This window comes from Montipora capricornis, chromosome 3 (genome assembly GCF_036669925.1).
Source record: "Montipora capricornis isolate CH-2021 chromosome 3, ASM3666992v2, whole genome shotgun sequence".
Taxonomy (NCBI): domain Eukaryota; kingdom Metazoa; phylum Cnidaria; class Anthozoa; order Scleractinia; family Acroporidae; genus Montipora; species Montipora capricornis.
In genome coordinates, this window is record NC_090885.1 from 188,666 (window position 1) to 206,165 (window position 17,500).

General features: G+C 38.8%; 3 protein-coding genes across 4 annotated transcripts in view; 1 reads left to right on the plus strand and 2 right to left on the minus strand.

Annotated features, from left to right (window-relative positions):
• LOC138041049 (uncharacterized) overlaps nucleotides 1–4,936 on the minus strand; it is a 6,776-nt gene extending 1,840 nt beyond the window's left edge. The window contains exons 1-4 of one of the 2 annotated variants that reach the window (XM_068886827.1): nucleotides 4,735–4,936; nucleotides 1,810–1,965; nucleotides 1,531–1,695; nucleotides 55–180 (exon numbers count right to left, since the gene is read on the minus strand). In XM_068886827.1, the coding sequence (XP_068742928.1) occupies nucleotides 55–180; nucleotides 1,531–1,671 (267 nt within the window). In that variant the 5' untranslated portion in view covers nucleotides 1,672–1,695; nucleotides 1,810–1,965; nucleotides 4,735–4,936. Of the gene's footprint in view, nucleotides 1–54; nucleotides 181–1,530; nucleotides 1,696–1,809; nucleotides 2,991–4,734 lie in introns of those variants that run through there. The other variant, XM_068886828.1, reaches the window with a different exon arrangement.
• A 5,361-nt stretch (nucleotides 4,937–10,297) lies between these two features.
• On the plus strand, nucleotides 10,298–11,686 carry LOC138041699 (uncharacterized). Its single transcript, XM_068887440.1, has one exon. It carries the CDS (start codon nucleotides 10,298–10,300, stop codon nucleotides 11,684–11,686), a length of 1,389 nt encoding a protein of 462 aa, XP_068743541.1.
• Nucleotides 11,687–14,872: 3,186 nt separating this feature from the next.
• LOC138041051 (uncharacterized) lies at nucleotides 14,873–16,882 on the minus strand. The gene is made up of 4 exons (XM_068886829.1): nucleotides 16,827–16,882; nucleotides 16,543–16,689; nucleotides 16,247–16,360; nucleotides 14,873–16,062 (listed from the first exon to the last, which is right to left on the minus strand). The coding sequence occupies exons 1-4, from the start codon at nucleotides 16,857–16,859 to the stop codon at nucleotides 16,003–16,005; spliced, it is 354 nt and encodes a 117-aa protein (XP_068742930.1). The 5' UTR covers nucleotides 16,860–16,882; the 3' UTR covers nucleotides 14,873–16,002.
• Between the last annotated feature and the right edge of the window lie 618 nt (nucleotides 16,883–17,500).

A 17,500-nucleotide genomic window follows, 5' to 3' on the forward strand; every position in this document is an offset into this window, starting at 1 on the left:
AGGAGCATTGGGACAGTCGCATTGTTCGTGTTCAGTCACTATACAATCACTTACAGATGAAATACGCTCTCTCTTCTTAGTAGGGTGCTTCAGGGGCGAATCGACCTCCATGTCATCGTCGGAGCTTATTTCAACCACACTGGTATCCGCAACTGCCGTGGTAATTTCCAGCTTGCATTTCTAAATCCAACAAAGGAAAGGGCTGTATAGGTAAAGTGTTGCAGTTCTGTATCGTCTGGCTATAGAGTCATCTCGAGTGATTTGTCCGCACAAAGTATTATAACACAGGGACAATTTGATTTTTGAATCTGAAAGACGTTCTCTGGTTAAAAATTGGTTAAAAATTATAAGCTTTCGGCTATCTATCTATAGCCTTTAACGAATGAAATATAAGAAGCACGAATCAAAATATATACGAAAAGGGGTGTAAAAATTCGATGCGGGTGAGAACTAAAATATGAATAAGAATGATCTAGAAAAAATTACAATAAAATAGAGTATTGTCTCGGTAACGGTTTAGAATTATTGTCCGCGTTAACAGTTTTTGCGGTATGCCAGGATTCCAGGGTTTTTCTAACACGGTAGTTGCCTTTGTCAATCACGCATGCATTATTAAAGTCAATAGAGTGGTCATTCTTCCATGCATGGCTGGCAATGTTTGACCCTTTCGCGAAATTTTTTAGGTTTCTTTGATGTTCTTTTTTCCGCGTTAAAAAGCATCTTCCAGTTTCGCCAATGTAACTCCACGGACAGTCCGAGCACGGAATTTTGTAAACAACATTGCATTGTTGGTCCAAGGGCTGTCTTGTTTTTGGGGATGGGAATTCTTGCTGAAGGGTTTTAAGTGGTTTGGTGACGACTCGAATTTCATGTTTGCGTAATAATCTCATGAGGGGCTCTGTCAAGCCGCTAATATATGGAAGGCACGCAAATCCATGGGGTGTATTCTGTGGGTCAACCCAACTAAAGAACATTGCTACTAATTCTTCTGGTGATGGAACAGTTGGTGATGGTGGCTTCTTTCTATTTTTGGAAATATAAGAGATGACTGAGGACGGGTAGCCATTGGCTTTTAGTGCATCTGTGACATAGTTGGTCTCGCGTGATTTTCCTTCGTTAGTGCTTGGGAGATTAGACGCACGGAATAACAAGGTAGAGGCCGTGCTGATTTTGTGTTTTCTCTCATGATGTGAGGAGAAGTCTAGATATCTATCAGTGTGGGTTGGTTTTCGATAAACGTCAATGACAGCAACACCATTTTTTCTTGACACTAAGGTGTCAAGGAAGGCAATTTGTCCATTGTTCTCTTCTTCAATGGTAAATGTGATCTTAGGGTCGACAGCGTTTAAGGTGTCGTGGAAGGAAAATTGTGTACGAAGTAGCCTTTGGACGAGGAGTGTTCATGCAAAAATATTAAGTCGCATAACACGAGAAACAACAAATCATTGAACTGCTGTTTTGTGAGCGTCATTACGGATTCACATCGTTTACGAGCACAGCTAAACACGTGAACAAATTTCTCCTACATACCTTTATTGACTTGTCTTTTGGAGCTGCCTTTTCTTCAATTATTTCAATATCTGATTCACAAGATGCGTCATCGGAGATTTTTCTTCCTCGCCATAAACTCATTCCAGGGTTGTATTCTTCTGCAGATTCCCACCATTCCATCTCTTGATTTTTCCCTCCCTTGATCTGAAATTAGACACAACAGAATGATCTTTTCAGCGACTGTGTGTATACCGCTAATGTCGATCAGAACCAAGAAGAATATGTAATTTTAATTAGCAGCTACCCTTAAAATCGTACCTTTCTTGTCGTTGTCCTTTTGGCTTTGAAAGTTTCACTGGAGCACTTTTTAGTTTCTTGAGTGCTTTCTTCCCGTTTGATTGTAGGGGGAAAGCTACATGTACGTTGCTCAGAATTTCCCCTTGAAGATTTCACTGCCGTTGCATAGCTTGACGCCTGAAACAAATTTGAAAAGGTTGAGTAACTCAGCTCTACTGTAACTGTATACTTACAAATGTCCTGAACATAACCCAGTGACCGACTATCAGCACAAAAACCGGTCTGAAATGTAAACAGAGCTTCATGTTAGCCTAACTGGTTAATTGTTTGTCAGAAATCGTATATTACAGGACTAATCTGAACATGTACCCAGTTCTGAAATGAACCCAGGCACACCTGTTTACATTATATATAGCACATGAAAGTAACCAAATGTACCATTTGCTTGGGCTTCAATGAGACGTAGTGATTACCACTGTGTCCAAAGTAAAGAGTGCCCACTGAGGGACCCAGCTGAGGCTCCACAACTTTAACGAAATTGTCATCCTGGCCCGAGTTGCTCGAAGCATGGTTAGCGCTAACCAGCGTTAAATACCATGGACACCTATAGGTTTTGATACCTCTTAACCAACGGTTAGCGCTAACCACGCTTCGAGCAACCGGGCCCTGTAAGTTAAAGTGCAAACAATACAACTTATCACCCTTTCGTTAAAAACTTAAGACACAGGTAAAATTTCATCCCCAGTTTCATTTCACCAGTACTTTCAAGCGTTTCTTACGATGTTCCACCGTTGTTCTTGACGTTTGGACGGTTGCTAGAAATGATTTTTAAAACTGTTCCAGTCAACGGCGAACTCAAATTCATTCAAAGTCGCTCAAAAAACCGCTTTTGAGGTAAAAGGACGACTATAAACCACAGGTAAGGTAATTCAACGTTTATTTATCATTGATTTACATACATAATTAACGATATATCGCTATAGGTGAAGCAAACGGTAAATCCAGAACATTTACTATAAAATAACAATCAGCTACACAAACAGATTGTGTGGGCTCCCTGTGGTAGTTGACATTATTAGTGGCGGTGTTCAATTAAGTGCCTTGAAATAGCTTTCTTCCAGTGGGATCTTTTTTCAGACGTTGAGGTTGTTGAATGATTCAGAAACGAACCAAATCTGGAGTAGTTTGTAATTTAAATATCAACGGTTTTTCCCGCGTGCTCATAGATTCTATCAAACGCAAGCCCCACGATATGGGATCAACACTTGCCTGTCACTGCGCTACAGCTGCCCCGCTCCTGTCCACAGGCTATTTTAACCCTGCATATGAGATAATTTGCATCATCATTGCCGAGTAGGCAGACTTTGCATATAATATTAAAATCGTGTTTCATATTTTATTTTCATTATTATTTTTTAACTATGCGTATAATTCCAGGTCTTCGATGTAACTATGAGCAGTTTGGCAGACGATAACGTGAATTAGAATGTAGCAGTAAGCAGTAGATTATCTAAGAAATTAACTAGATATAAGTTGACATATTTTGCTTTCTTTATTCACTAAAAAACTTGTCTGAGCATACGAAGTCCATCGTGTATTTTTAAGTTACCTTATAACCGGCAGCTAGGACTTTTGAATACAGCATTCCGTTTTCACCAATTATCCGATTGATAGCCCAGATTGTCCTTTTTTTTTTCATCCAACCTAGTCCGTGTAGCAGGCGTTCGAAGGGAATAGCAGCGGGGGAATCGCCAACCATGCAGGCCACATCCTACCTGGCCCTTTATGTACCCGTATCCCCGGCCCTTTCAACTCAATCGAACGTGTTCGGCTTTTCCTCAGTTTCGTGAAGTAGTATAAGCAGGTGTAGATCTGATAAACACAGAGAAAATATCCACCGGATATAATACAATTAACCTCGGATACCATTACATCGATATGTAATCCTGATCTGTAACGTTGATAGTTGTGTTTGCAGCTCCTATCGTACACTCCGGCACCATGGCTATATATCTTTTTTTTTTTTTTACAAAATCTTACACCAAGGAGCCCGACGTTGCCTATTTAGTAGAGTTTACAGCAAGGTAACTTTTAGAATTGTTAAACGACAATCATAAAACGTTTAGCAGACATCCATTTGATTCGTCAATCACACGGACAGGAGTTGCCGCATATTTGATCACGCGAGGATTGAATTGCGTGCAGAAAACAAATTCAATGCAGAACGCACCCACGAAACTTGTCGTGAAGAAGCTTATCTCGTTAAAAATTCGCGCTGCCAAGCTTAAACATGCCGCTCTGATTCTCTTACTGTGTATTAATTCATTATCGAGGGTGAAGGGCACAGTATCGAAAGGCGAGAGTAGCATGTCCAAATTATAATATGAAAATAAAATTGGGCCTAATCTCAGTTTATTACAAACCAGACAATTTTTTTTCGCTCGCGTGTGCTCAAAATTAATTCACACCATGGAATTCTTCCTTATCTTTTATTCAAAATTAAAGTTTTTCCGAGGTCACACTTAGCAGTTTACTAAGGTAAAAACCCTTAACTATGGTATAAAAAAGGTAAACAAAGTTTACAATGGTAAAACGCATAAGCTGACTTTTACATTTCCCAGACGTTTCCTTGTCACAAGAGTGCTACTCAAATGTCGAGTTGATGACAGAGAGGAATTTTTCAAGTTCCGTCGCGTGAGTCTTTAACACAACAACTTAATATATTTCGTGACTGCGCCATGGATCGTGAACGTGTTGTAGCTTCGATTGTGGCTCTTTTGTTTCTTATCGTTGCAATCCGTAAAGCTCATAGATTTAGATTTCTGGCTCTTTACCTTGTTTTTGAAAGGAGGCAATGTGATCTCACCAATGCTCTTCTCACGACCAGAATTAAGAGATTACAAAATTATAGTTGTACTTCAAAAGATTAAAATGAAAATTACTTACCGCGAATTGCGTGAAAAGTTGTCGGACATTGCAAAGATCGTTCCAAAGACGCAAAAATCCACTAGAACTGACTGATAGTTAAAAGATTGTGAGGGAAGGAGATAGAAAGCACATGTATATAGTGGGCGCACACAAATTCAGCAAAGTCACGAAATGCTTCTCAAAATCATGACAAGATGTCACCTAAATAAACAAAGTTTAGATGAACGCTAGATAAACCATGCTTTTTCAGATGGTTTTACTATAGTAAACTTTGCTTTCATCCGACCGCCGTTGCTAACGCAACAGACTAGAATTGCGTTTACCATGGTAAAGTGAGAAAGGCCGGTCACATTGAAAAACCCATTTACCATGGTAAACTTTCGTTTACTATGGTAAAAAAAGCTCAAGTGTGACCTCAACCAATGGCTGAGCGGAAATTATAGGAAGAACAAACATTTTAGCCACTGGGAGTTTTTTTCAGTCCGTCATTATATAACTTGACTCGACTGCTTGACTCACGCTCGCCAGTTAGCTGGCATTGCATTCGTTGGATGTTTAGAGTAGACTCACTGTAGATGATAGTCTTGCAAAGACGCAATACAAGTTTAAGTGATTTTCAGCTCTAAAAAAACCTGATGATATTTGATTGTTGTTTCCGGCCATCAAATATTCGAGTTTCGCGACATTACTAAATATCAACGGATCCAGGCAATCATGTGGGCATAGCAAATGGGGGAAAAAATAAATAAGGAAAGAACTATTAAAGTTAAACACTCCCTTCCTAATATGTCTTTACCTGCTCGGTTACAAGTCGTCGTTGTCTTCGTCTATATGGCCACCTTGTGTAACAACACTGAAACAACATAACTTTCTTTCCCACGTAGATCAAGTATAATTTAATTATTTGATTAGCACGAACTCTGTAATCAGATTTTAGTTTTTACGATGGGTTCCATTACACGGTGTCTTTCTTTTTTCAGTCCACAGTTCCTGGTCCACGGTTCACAGTCCCCAATCAAATTTTTGCTGACCATTTGGCGAGCGAAATCTGGGAAACTGCGATTGAAACCCTTTTTTTATTTCGCTGTTGCTTCTCTGTTGCGCCAAGAGAAAGAGAACACTGAAAGTTTCTTGGAAGGGCTTTGCGTGAATACGTTTTTGGCGGTCTAGTATTTGTCGAACTGGGACAACGAACCTGTACGTCATTGGCGTTATCGGACTTATCGAGGAAGTAATGGATAAGGACTTAAAGTAAAAGAGCCATTACAGGATCGGAAAGAAGTTACCGAGGAAGATGGGGTCCTCTTAACCTTTCAAGATCTCGGGAGCCGTGGACGGAGATACTTCCGAAGGAGAGTTATCATCCTCTATAGCAATTTGAGCTGTCAAAAGCAATGAAATTTCAACACACAACAAGAAGACACCTAGTTGATAAGATTAGTATGCGTCTTTAAAACGTCGTGAAGAGGATGGACACTAAAAATTGTAAATTTTCTTTGCTATTTATATTTTCCCCAGGTACTCCGGTTTCTCATGTCATTTCTACTGCTCTCGTTAAGCGCAATTCATTTGTGGCAGCGTGTTTGGTTTCATGTAAGATGTCACAGAATGTAACGTTTCCTACATACATGACATATATTGTTTTAATTAAACATCCTGGCCTCGGTTATTCAAAAGGTGGATAACGCTATCCATCGGTTAATCACTATCCAGCGAATAAACACTGGCAAAACCAATTGAGTTGTCCACCGGATAGTGATTTATCGCTATCCACCCTGCAAACTGGGGCCTGTTGTTATTATTTTAAATTGCCATAGAGCACCAGCAATGAAGAGAACATTACCTTAGTTGTGGAGATCAGTGCCATGTCTTCAGTGACTATAATTTCTTCAAATAACATGCTAAGTATATTTATACCATTTGTTGCAAACAAATTATTGTTGCACGAGACAAAAAAATTATTTTTAGTCACCAATTTTGAACAGGGTAACCCTAATCAAACTACAGCAGTTGGATATTGTTCTCTTATATTGCTATTACTATTGTACGTATTGGTAAATATTATTTTTGGTCGCCAGATCTCTAAAGCATTGTGAAGAATTATTGCACATATCAATACTTTCAGAAATGAAAGGAGGTCAGTTACACTAAATTAAGTTTAGTCCTGAGGCAAGGCACAGTAGTTTTGTGCCCGTCATTACTTTCAGAACCAGAGGAGGTCAATAGCACCAAATTCATTCTTGAATCAGGGTGCAAAAATCTTGCATCTGTCATTTGATGCAGAATTAAAGGGGGTCCACACCAAATTAATTCTTAAAGCAAAGCACAGAATTTTTGCGCCCCTGATAAGTTACAGAACAAAAGGAGGTCAACTACACTAAATTCTATCTTGGGGCAAGGTGCAGAAGTTTTGCGCCCATGAGTAGTTTCAGTACAAAAGGAGGTCAATAGGACCAAATTCATTCTTGGGGAAAGGCGCAGAATTTTTGCGCCCATGATTAGTTTTGGAACCAAACAAAGTCAAGTACACCAAATATGTTCTTGGGGTAACATGCAGAATTTTTGCGACCGTCATTAGATTCTTAACCAAAGGAGGTCAATAGTACAAATTTATTCTTGGGATAAGGTGCTGAGTTTTTGCATTGCCCCCACATTCGTTTAACACTTCACCCTAAGACGTGTCGGTGAAATAAACTCGTTTTTAACCAAGAGAGTGTACTTGTTGTTGAGTTTACAAAGTTTGACACTGGATCAATTCAAAATCCGAAGCAGTCTTCAGGTATTCATCGAAAAAAAGCAATTTTGGAAAAACGCATTTTATTTTGGAACACGTTGGGCATGAGGGTTATTTTGAGTGTTTTATCACTATGACGTGTATACTCTCGTTAAATCAAGGTTTCATTCATTCATCCATTCGCTGTCGGATAAAAAATGAAACAGGTATTAGCTTTGGAAATTTTCACTCCGAAGAAGCGTATTACGGTTCGATGCAAATATATCAAGAATAATCCTATATTAAAACGGTATTAGTAAGATATCATCTTTAAAATGTCAACTGCGAACGATGGTAGGATTGTGTAATGTCTTTCTGGCCACTATATTATAGCCCTTAACTTCTCGAACTATCGCCCAGTTTCAAATACAGAGCCTCTGGGTTACCCATGCCTTGTCCCCACAAAGAGGACGACTCACGAAATGCACGAAATAGTGCGGTGCCATACTTAAACCATTTCTGCCTCCTCCTCAAAGCGAGACAAAGTGCAAAATTTTTCTATATAAAAATTAGTTTTCATTCATATGTAAACTAGAACTAATTACCATCACAAAAACTTCGCACTTAAGGCAGACATGAACTTGCAATTTGAAATGGCCTATTGAAAAAAAAACTACTGTTAAATTCATTTATATACATGTTCTTAATGCCTTGAGCGAACACGTCCCTTTGCTTTTAAAGAAGGTTCCCTTATCACCACGGAAAACTGCGGAATACTCCTCCTGGGCGATCATTTATGCATATTTGATAATGAATTGATATCGGCGTTAGTTTACCGTTTTGTTAGTTATGCCGCATTAATTAATTAATTCAATTGTTTTTGTACTTTCTTTCTCGAGGGTATCTTGGCTGTTTGCTTCTTGTTGTTTCTTTTATAACTCAGAAACATTTATTACGATTACGCACAAAATAAAACCCATGACACAATGGAACAAATTACGTAGTGCCCAAAACCCGCAGTGCAATTGTTGAAAGTGCATTTCCTTAAATTAATTGAATAGTTGTTACAGGAATAATTATAATTAGTAATTACTAATATACTAATATACTGGTGTCTCTTTGTGATAATCGAGAAGAAATTGAAGAGGTAGAAAAAGCAACTTGAAGATAAATGTATTTTTGGTTGCTTTTTCATAAATCATCCACTATAATAATTTTGATGCTGCAATAAAGAAGCTTGGCGAGACGAGATTTTTGGGAACCGTCATAATTAAAACGGAGGGTGTAAAGTGCAGGCTGTAGGTATTGTTTTACCATAGCTGAAAAAACCGAAACCTTTACAGAAATGCTAACCTCAGGCTTAAACTTTATTTAAAGCATAGTGTTTAGGACTTATGTTAGCATTAGTAAAGGTTTAAGTTGTTTCAGCTATGGTGAAACAATGACCTGCAATTCTAACCTGCAACCTGCAAGCTGCAGTTTACACCCTTTATATTAAATTGTTTTCCGTAGATATTTTAATGAAGATTATAGCTTACATCATAATGTTCCATTGAATTTAGCACATGACTTTTATAGTCACGGTAGAACTTGCATTGTTAGGAATTTACATTTTATTGGCATTGTTAACAAATGGAATTGTTTACTTGATTAAGTTAAGCAGGATCCCAACATTTCGAAGTTTTAGAGTAAGGTTAGATCGTTCCTTTATCATGCCCAAGGCATCATTGATATAGAAAATTCTGTTGAAATTTCTAAATCTTAAAATGAACTGTCTTCCGGGGTTTATTTCTAGCATGGTCGCCTTTGCGCTTCAGGTCTCGCTCCCCATCCCGCTAATTGGTTCTTTGCATTTTTACACCAGTTGTATTGTACGGAGTAAACACCTCTTACTAACCGAGTTCGAGGTCCGAACTGTAAGTTAAGGACCGAGTTTTTTCCCGTTGATCCGTAACTTACAGTACGGACCGAGAAAACGAGGTTATAAAGATATTTATTATATCTCTGAGGTAAATCCGGCGCGCGGGAAAGAAAACTAGTTGAAGTTAAGCGGAACGGTCAACTGCTACGAATGATAGACCACTTTCATAAATGGCGACTGATTTAATATCCTATTGTATTTATCTTAATTGCACCTACTGGCCTCATTTTGGGTAACATATTCTTTCGAATTTTGCCCATTGCAACGAGGGTAGGGAAGCTAATTAGCATTAAAACAAAACAATATTTTATTGGGCCGCCATTATGAAAAGGGTCTATTGGCATGCGTCAAACTCCAAGACACAAATTAATCTTATTGCGAACTTACGAACTTACAGCGCTCAAAATGTTTGTTAACTTGAAAACTAAAAGGCGGTGTCTTCTACAGCACATGTCAAAATGTGAACGGAATAATTAATAACTATGAAGGACATACAACGGTAAAAAGTCTTTCTAGCTGCTGCCATCCAAGCTTTGGTCGCTTCGCTACATTTTCTTCAGAGCTGCCGGCTGGATATCTCGGATGGGCAATATTAAAGAGCCCATAGCCCCAAAATATTTTTTTCGCTAAAACGAATCTTTGCACCTGTTCGAAACGAATCCCCGTAATTTTTCCTTTTTCTAACAAATCCGGCCATTTTAGAGGCTTCGAAAGTTGCGAAAATCCAAGCATCTTTTGTTCACGACCGAGTTAGAAGGGGAGTGGGTCTATTCCTGTTTTTACGTCACAAACTGATTTACATCTAATGATAAAAAAGAGCGAAAGAAACTTTACACAACGCTTCGATGACTCCATGTCATCATTTTCAAGTGAAAAGAAAAGAAAATTTGATAACTTAATGTATACCGTGCGAGGACACACAAAAGACACACAAAGAGAAACTACCAATGAGACCTATCCTATCTGCCACCGGTACCTACAACTATGCCCTCGCCAAGTGGCTCGATGAGAAGCTGAAGCCCCTGTCAGTCAATCGCTATAAAATATCGGATACTTTCTCTTTTGCTGAAGAGATTCAAAACCTAGTCATCGACGGAGATGACATTCTGGTATCCTTTGACGTCACGTCCCTGTTCACTAATGTACCGCTTCAAGAAACTATCGAAGTCATCGCTGAGAAGGCGTTTGTTGACAACTGGGATAATGTTACACACAATCTGAACATTACAAAGCCTGACCTGGTTCAACTTCTAGAAGTTGCAACTATGAATCAACTATTCCAGTTTGATGGTAAACTTTATGAACAGATCGACGGCGTGGCAATGGGCTCCCCTTTGGGTCCACTCATGGCAAACGCATTTCTCTGTTCTATCGAGGAGAAACTAGATCAAGACAACAAGCTCCCTGAATTTTACAGAAGGTACGTGGACGACACGTTTGCTACGATGAAAAATGTACCAGCAGCAGAGGATTTCTTATCAACGCTTAATAGTTGTCATCCATCCATAAATTTCACCATGGAACTAGAGTCTGATAACAGGTTACCATTTATCGGTTTGGAAGTCCTCAAAAAGGGCTGCAAACTGGAAACTAGTGTTTATCGTAAACCAACTTACACTGGCCTACTGCTTCACCACCAAAGCCATGTCGATAAAAGGTACAAGAAATCGCTACTCAAGGCCATGTTAAATCGTGCGTTCCACCTGTCGTCCACATGGGAGTCTTTGAAATCTGAATGTGATCATCTCAAGGTGATGTTTACTAACCTAAAGTACCCCGACAGCCTCATCAAGTCCACTATCTCTCACTTTTTCACCTCAGTGAGGTCTGAAAACCCTGGAGAGCAAGCTCAATTATCCACCAATGAAATTGCTGTTCACCGAGTGGTTTTGCCTTTTAAAGACCAAAAGTCAGCTGGCGCAGTGAAAAGGCAATTATCAGATCTAAGCAGCAAAATCGATCACACTCTTCAACCTGTGTTCAAGAGTCGCAAAATATGTGAAGACCTCAAGATGTGTGAGCCCAAACCACCTATAATTAGCCAACAATGCGTTGTGTATAATTATAAATGTGATCTGTGTGATGCAGAGTATATCGGCTACACTAGCCGACATTTACACAAACGTATTGACGAGCACCGTTATTCAGCGATCGGCAAGCACTTAAAGAACGACCACGCTCTTGAAACCATCGGCGACCTTTCCAACAATTTTTCCGTTTTAAAGAAGTGTAACCGAAAACTGGACTGTCTGATTTATGAAATGTTATTCATAAAGAAGAACAGGCCATGCTTGAACACACAATCAGACTCCATACGCGAAAAACTATTTATCTAAATTTGTCACTATTTACATGCACACTTTTACGTTTTATCACCTCGCACGGTATATATATATTAAGTTATCAAATTTTATTTTCTTTTCACTTGAAAATGATGACATGGAGTCATCGAAACGTTGTGTAAAGTTTCTTTCGCTCTTTTTTATCATTAGATGTTTAACTAAATTTAATCTTATTCGAAAACTGATTTACATTGCATTAACTCTTTGTAAAAATGCATGTAAAGTAGATTGTGACGAAAAAACAGGAATACACCCACTCTCCTTCTGACTCGGTCGTGAACAAAAGATGTTTGGATTTTCGCAACTTTCGAATCCTATAAAATGGCAGGATTTGTTAGAAAAAGGAAAAAATAGCAGCAATGCGTCTCGAACAGGTGCAAAGATTCATATTAGCAAAAAAATATTTTGGGGTTATGGGCACTTTAAACTTATCCGATGGTACCCTGGATGCGAGAGGTTTTTTTCTCTCTTGGAGCGACGGAATAGTGGAGGGGCCGTTGAGAACCTCACTTCCATGCCCCGTTTGATTGACATTCAAAAAGCTCAGTAAATTGATACGTGACATAACCTACCAATCAGCATCTTTGGTTCCCACGGTACCTTCGTCTTATTTACTTCGATGTCGAATATGATTTGAAATTTGGATGTCAAATTCCGCAGTTGAATTTGGGCGCACATATACAAAAAACAAAACAGGTTGACAGCAATTGAAAACTTGTTTGGACTAATTCTTGTTGCTAAACCAATCAGAGTACTCGTTAGAACTGACAAATTCCTGGAAGCAATCGAATTCCTAGGGTCAAAATCGGTAGTAGCCAAAACGCGGGGCCGGGGCCGAGGTCGGGTGAAAATTTTTTATCCAAATTTTTTTGTTTCAAATTTTGCCGTTATTCTCCTGTACTGTTATTTTCGAATGAAAACTTTAAGGAAATTGCTGAAATTGAAGTTTATGGAATATACACCAACTGCCAAAGACACTGAAGACTCGCTGAGCTCCCGCTAAAGCTGCTGCTGTTTAACACTGGTAGAGAGGCCATCGACGAATCTGGGTCGACAATATTTTGTATTCGTCTTGGGTTTCTGCTCGGCTGAAGTGCGGCTATAAGAGCGATTCCGAGTTCGTTGCTCACCTTCTTGGCCTGGAGTTTCGAGGAAGGTAAGTGTACTAAGCCTTTTTACAGCTCCTTGAATTTAATTTTTGGTGTTATGCTGAAAGATTTTAACCTTTGTAATTATACTTTGACATTTTTAAGGGCTAATGAGGAGGATGAACGGGTTGTTAGGAAACGAAAGGGACCAGAAGACAAATATTTGTCAAAACGCCGACGCCATTTTGAAGGTGCGAGAAACTGTTTCTCTTTTGTTTTCTTCGTGTTACATACGGCTCTGGAAGCTTACACCCCCGTTGCAGCTCTTATAATCTTTCAATTTAACTGTTCACACTTTTATAGACAATCTTATTTGCTTATATATCAATTTTATTTTCGATATTTCTTGTACACTGTTCCATTCGAGCTGTGTCATGATCACAAGTAATTAATTTTTATATAATCTCTTTTCTGTTTCTTCCCAAAATAGGACCACTTTTAACCTCGACACCAGCGAAGCAGACTGGGCAGTCTGCTGGAAATATGAGTGCATCCTCCCTGAGTGTTTTAGATAATTCAAAGTTAGTCTTATTCAGTATGTCTTTTCCCATCCATGTACATGTAGCCAAGTTTATGTTTGCATTGTTGACACTTCTCTCAAACATTTCAATGTGGAAATAATTGCTTTCATGCCTTGAAATCAGGGCAACTGTGGGGTTTAATTTGAAATGAATAACATCTTTATTTATTTGCTGCCTTTTGTACACAGATAGTTTAGGGAATAAGATTCACATGATTATATAAGTTATCTTCCCAAAAAGCTAAAAGACAAGTACATGTATATGATCTGCGCAATCATAGTGAAATTCATGTTTACTTGTTGTACATGCAGTATCATTTGAAATAGCTGTTGTGGTTTTAGTATTTTATGTATTCAAATCAGTTTTATTTGTATTTTTGTTTTTTCTGAAATGCATTTATCATCATTTGAAAAAATGTTATAAAATCAAACTTGTTTGAAACATTTCACACCTGTCCAACAGTAGATTTTGACGAGAACAAAGCTATAGTTGAAGGATAATATATTTTACAAGTTTTTAACATATACTTAGGCATTTACGTGATGTAAAGTTGATTTCAAAATGCTGCTTTTGTCAAAATGCTTCAGTTACAACTGCTAGCTGTATAGTGTTTTGCATAGTTTGTTAAACTATAATTTCTCTTGTGTTGCAGTTATAGTGACAGAGACGTGGATGTCACAGGAGTTTCTTAATTGTCTTCAAACCACACATAGTATATAATTCAAGACAATTCCGTTATAATTGTTCAAGCTGCCACTTTTCTGTTTTTAGTTATAGGGCATACAAAGCTCGGAAACAGTTGGCAGCCATAGACTGGAATTTTCATTTAAAACTGGAGTCTGCCACCACAAAGGCTGGTGAAGTGAGAGTGTCACGAAAATACAATCAGAGAACAAAGGAGTGGAATTCCAAAGTTGTAAAAATAAAGAAGAATTATGAGTATATGCCAATGCTGACAGCCAGGATCTTCCGCTTGCGCAATGAAGATGGTGGAGCAGTTGCAAGGCATGTGTCCTTGAATGCAAGCGACCCTGCACTTATTGCTCCAACCATTGCAGAAAAGCCCCCACCCCCATCGAAAGAACTTTTTGAGAGGCAGAAGAGTCGCGTCCAAAAAAGTAGCGAGACAGAACAAAGTAAAGGGTCTGATTTTGCTCAGAGCGATTTTGAACATTTTCCTGAATCTGTTGATCAGGGACAGTAATGATACAACAATTCCAGTAACAAGTGCAAAATCGTGTTGATCATGTTCTCTTTTTTATAGCCTTGAATGCAAACTGAACAAATAGTTTTAATCATCATTGGTAGTACATTAATTTTAGTACATTTTTAGTAATTAACAAATAAAGAAGCCTTGAATGTGCTCTGTTCTGTTGTAAAGCACGCAGGAAGGCGTGCGATTCGATTCGTAAAGTGATTTACAACAGAACAGAACACAGTCAAGGCTTCTTTATTTGTTTTATGATAAAAAACAAGTAATTTTCTTCAAAAATTCTACTTTATTTTCAAAGCGCGCGCTGCTTGTGGCGAACTGAGATGTCGTCAGCATAGTGCTTTATACTCTGATAAAGCACGCTACTTTGGACCAATCAGAGCGCTTGTAAGAATGTTTAAGATTATTTGATTGGTTAATGAAACAAAGGCTTGTCAAAACATCAATCAACTGGAAAGTGGCTTGACAGAAATCACACAAAATTCGAATTTATGGAAAAACAAGTGCCTTAAAGTTCGGTTTCAGTCCGTAAAAAACAGCAAAAAAGTGGATCTAAATGATTAAGTTCAGTGAAAACCGGCCGAATTGTTGCCCATGAAAACCTGAACGTTTCCGACATGACAACTGGAAAACAAACTGTTCATTGCTTGCGGCTGGAATCTGAAAACCTGTTGGGAATTTTGTAAATGAAGAACTCCAGCGTGAGGACTTTCTTAGCTTGAAAGAACTGCTTGACCGGGCGACGGTTGAGGTCTTCCATCCAAAGCACTTGACAGAATATCTGAGCAAGCCTTTGACTGACAGCTTCAATAATACCCAAGGTAAAATTCAGAAATTCATCTGCCATTTCTGCGGATGATGACGTGAGCTTTCGTTTGTTCCGTGCTTTGTACTCTCATAAAGCACGCTATTTAAACCAATGAGAGCGCGCGTTATATAGAAACTTTGTTATAATAGTTAATAGTTAGCTCATGCCCCTACTGGAAACCAGCTATTGTTTTTTTTACATTGTTGAATAGGCTGGCATGATTAAATGAAGTTGATCTTATTTTTCATAACAAATAATAAAGGCTATCCTATTGTTAAGCTAATCAAAATCCGAGACAATAACAAGCCTAATGTGGTAATACTCTTAAACTAGTCAGCTCTGTAACCCATGTACACACCAGTCTGTGAGGGGTAGTTCCTACGTATTATTTTTACAACACAGGATGGACAAACTTTCCTGTTCCCCTTACCTAAGTATCCATAGCGGCCAAGAATAAATTGTCGATAGGCGGCCTTTCTAAATGCCCTAGTGCTATTATCGTCGGGATCATTTCGAATGTCAGCTCGATTTCTTATGCAAAGCTTCAAGACATCTGGGTCACTGTCCTCACCCTCCATAATAAGTAGACCATGTATATAGTCCATGCTACCCACCCCACGTTATAAGCTTCTAACACAAAGTTTCCGCACCATTGGGTCATCTAATGTGTTGATAAAATCCTGCCAAAAAGAGTGGAAAGTTCAATAAAGTGAGCAGTTTGGCAACACTAATTCCATATTTTGACAACAAAACAATGTGTACCAAAGTATACTGTGAAACTGTACAAGACACCCTTCTACTTCATCTCCATTTTGGCTGGTAATGACTGATCTAGGCAAATGCAGACCTTCACTTTCAACCCACCTTCACATCTCTATTTTCCTTGATCCTCTCAGCCTCCTCAGATGGCCTGTCCCTTTCCACTCTGTAGTTACTTGGCTGTCTTCGTGGTTGAGGCCTAGTACCCTCATTTTGTTGCTAGAAAAAGTAGCAACCAGTAAGTAAAAATAACAATGTTTCAAAACAGTTTAAACCATTGTAAGAGGCCGGAAAGAGATTGAAAACACAATTCTTTGGGTCTGTAAAACCTTACGTTTTCAGAAAAAAGATTCGAAAGTCTTAACCAGCTTAAAAGAGTTTACATGTTTCAGATAGATTACCTTGTTTCGACAGGGCTTCGCCTCAGAGCCACATTTACAATGCGGCCCACATATCACACCTTCGGTTTTGCAGGGACAGCCACGATTTCCACTCCGTGTCCTTTTTGTCGAGCAAGTACTTTTACATGTACAGCGGACACGATTTTGCTACAAGAAGAAAAAAGCACATAGTCTCCTTTATGTTTACTTCCATAACGTTTCCAAAAATACTAAAAAAATAAAGAATTGTCGCAGGTGACGATCAATGACGGGGGTAATGGCGATCGATGAAAGCGAATACTAACCTGGCTAGAATCATTCCAATCTTGAGCAGCCATTACTGGCTGATACTTCAGAAGATTCGGAGCTAAGTGAATTAAATCTAAAACTAATCAAACTTTGTCAAATAGTCCAAGAAGCGGCAACTTGTTCCAAATTCCAACGAATGATCGCAAATCCAATATGGCGGACAGTAAGAAACTTTACCTCCGCGCGACGAACCTAATGCGCATGACCGGGTCGCGACCGTGCCCCTTTAAAAATCGCATTGTAATGTTTACTGAGACAGACTAATCACCGAGTTAGGATTTCGAGTTGGATTTCGAGTTGGATTTCGAGTTGGATTTTCGAGTTGGATTTTCGAGTTAGGATTTCGAGTCGGTTTTTCGAGTTAGGATTTCGAGTTGGATTTTCGAGTTAGGATTTCGAGTTGGTTTTACGAGTTAGGATTTCGAGTCGGTTTTTTCGACATGCTTACTAGTAATCCAGCTGCAACGAATCGGCTAGTTTGTCCGTAAACCGTCTGGTAGATTTCCAGTCCAATGCAGTCAACAAAAGAATTCGTGTAGGGGTGGGGTTAGTGTTTTGCATTTTTATTCTGAGACGTCACTTTATAAAGCATACATGAAATAAGAGGCAAGATATTGAGTCTTCCATGAACTCATTTCCCTTCGGCACTAACATGCTCCTCATTTCAAAA

Coding starts and splice junctions, on each gene's coding strand:
- LOC138041699 (XM_068887440.1), top strand. CDS start 10,298: ATGAGACCTATCCTATCTGCCACCGGTACCTACAACTATGCCCTCGCC.
- LOC138041051 (XM_068886829.1), bottom strand. CDS start 16,859: ATGGCTGCTCAAGATTGGAATGATTCTAGCCAG. Junction 16,690..16,826: donor ATTGGAATGATTCTAGCCAG/GTTAGTATTCGC, acceptor TTCTTCTTGTAG/CAAAATCGTGTCCGCTGTAC. Junction 16,361..16,542: donor CGAAGCCCTGTCGAAACAAG/GTAATCTATCTG, acceptor TACTTTTTCTAG/CAACAAAATGAGGGTACTAG.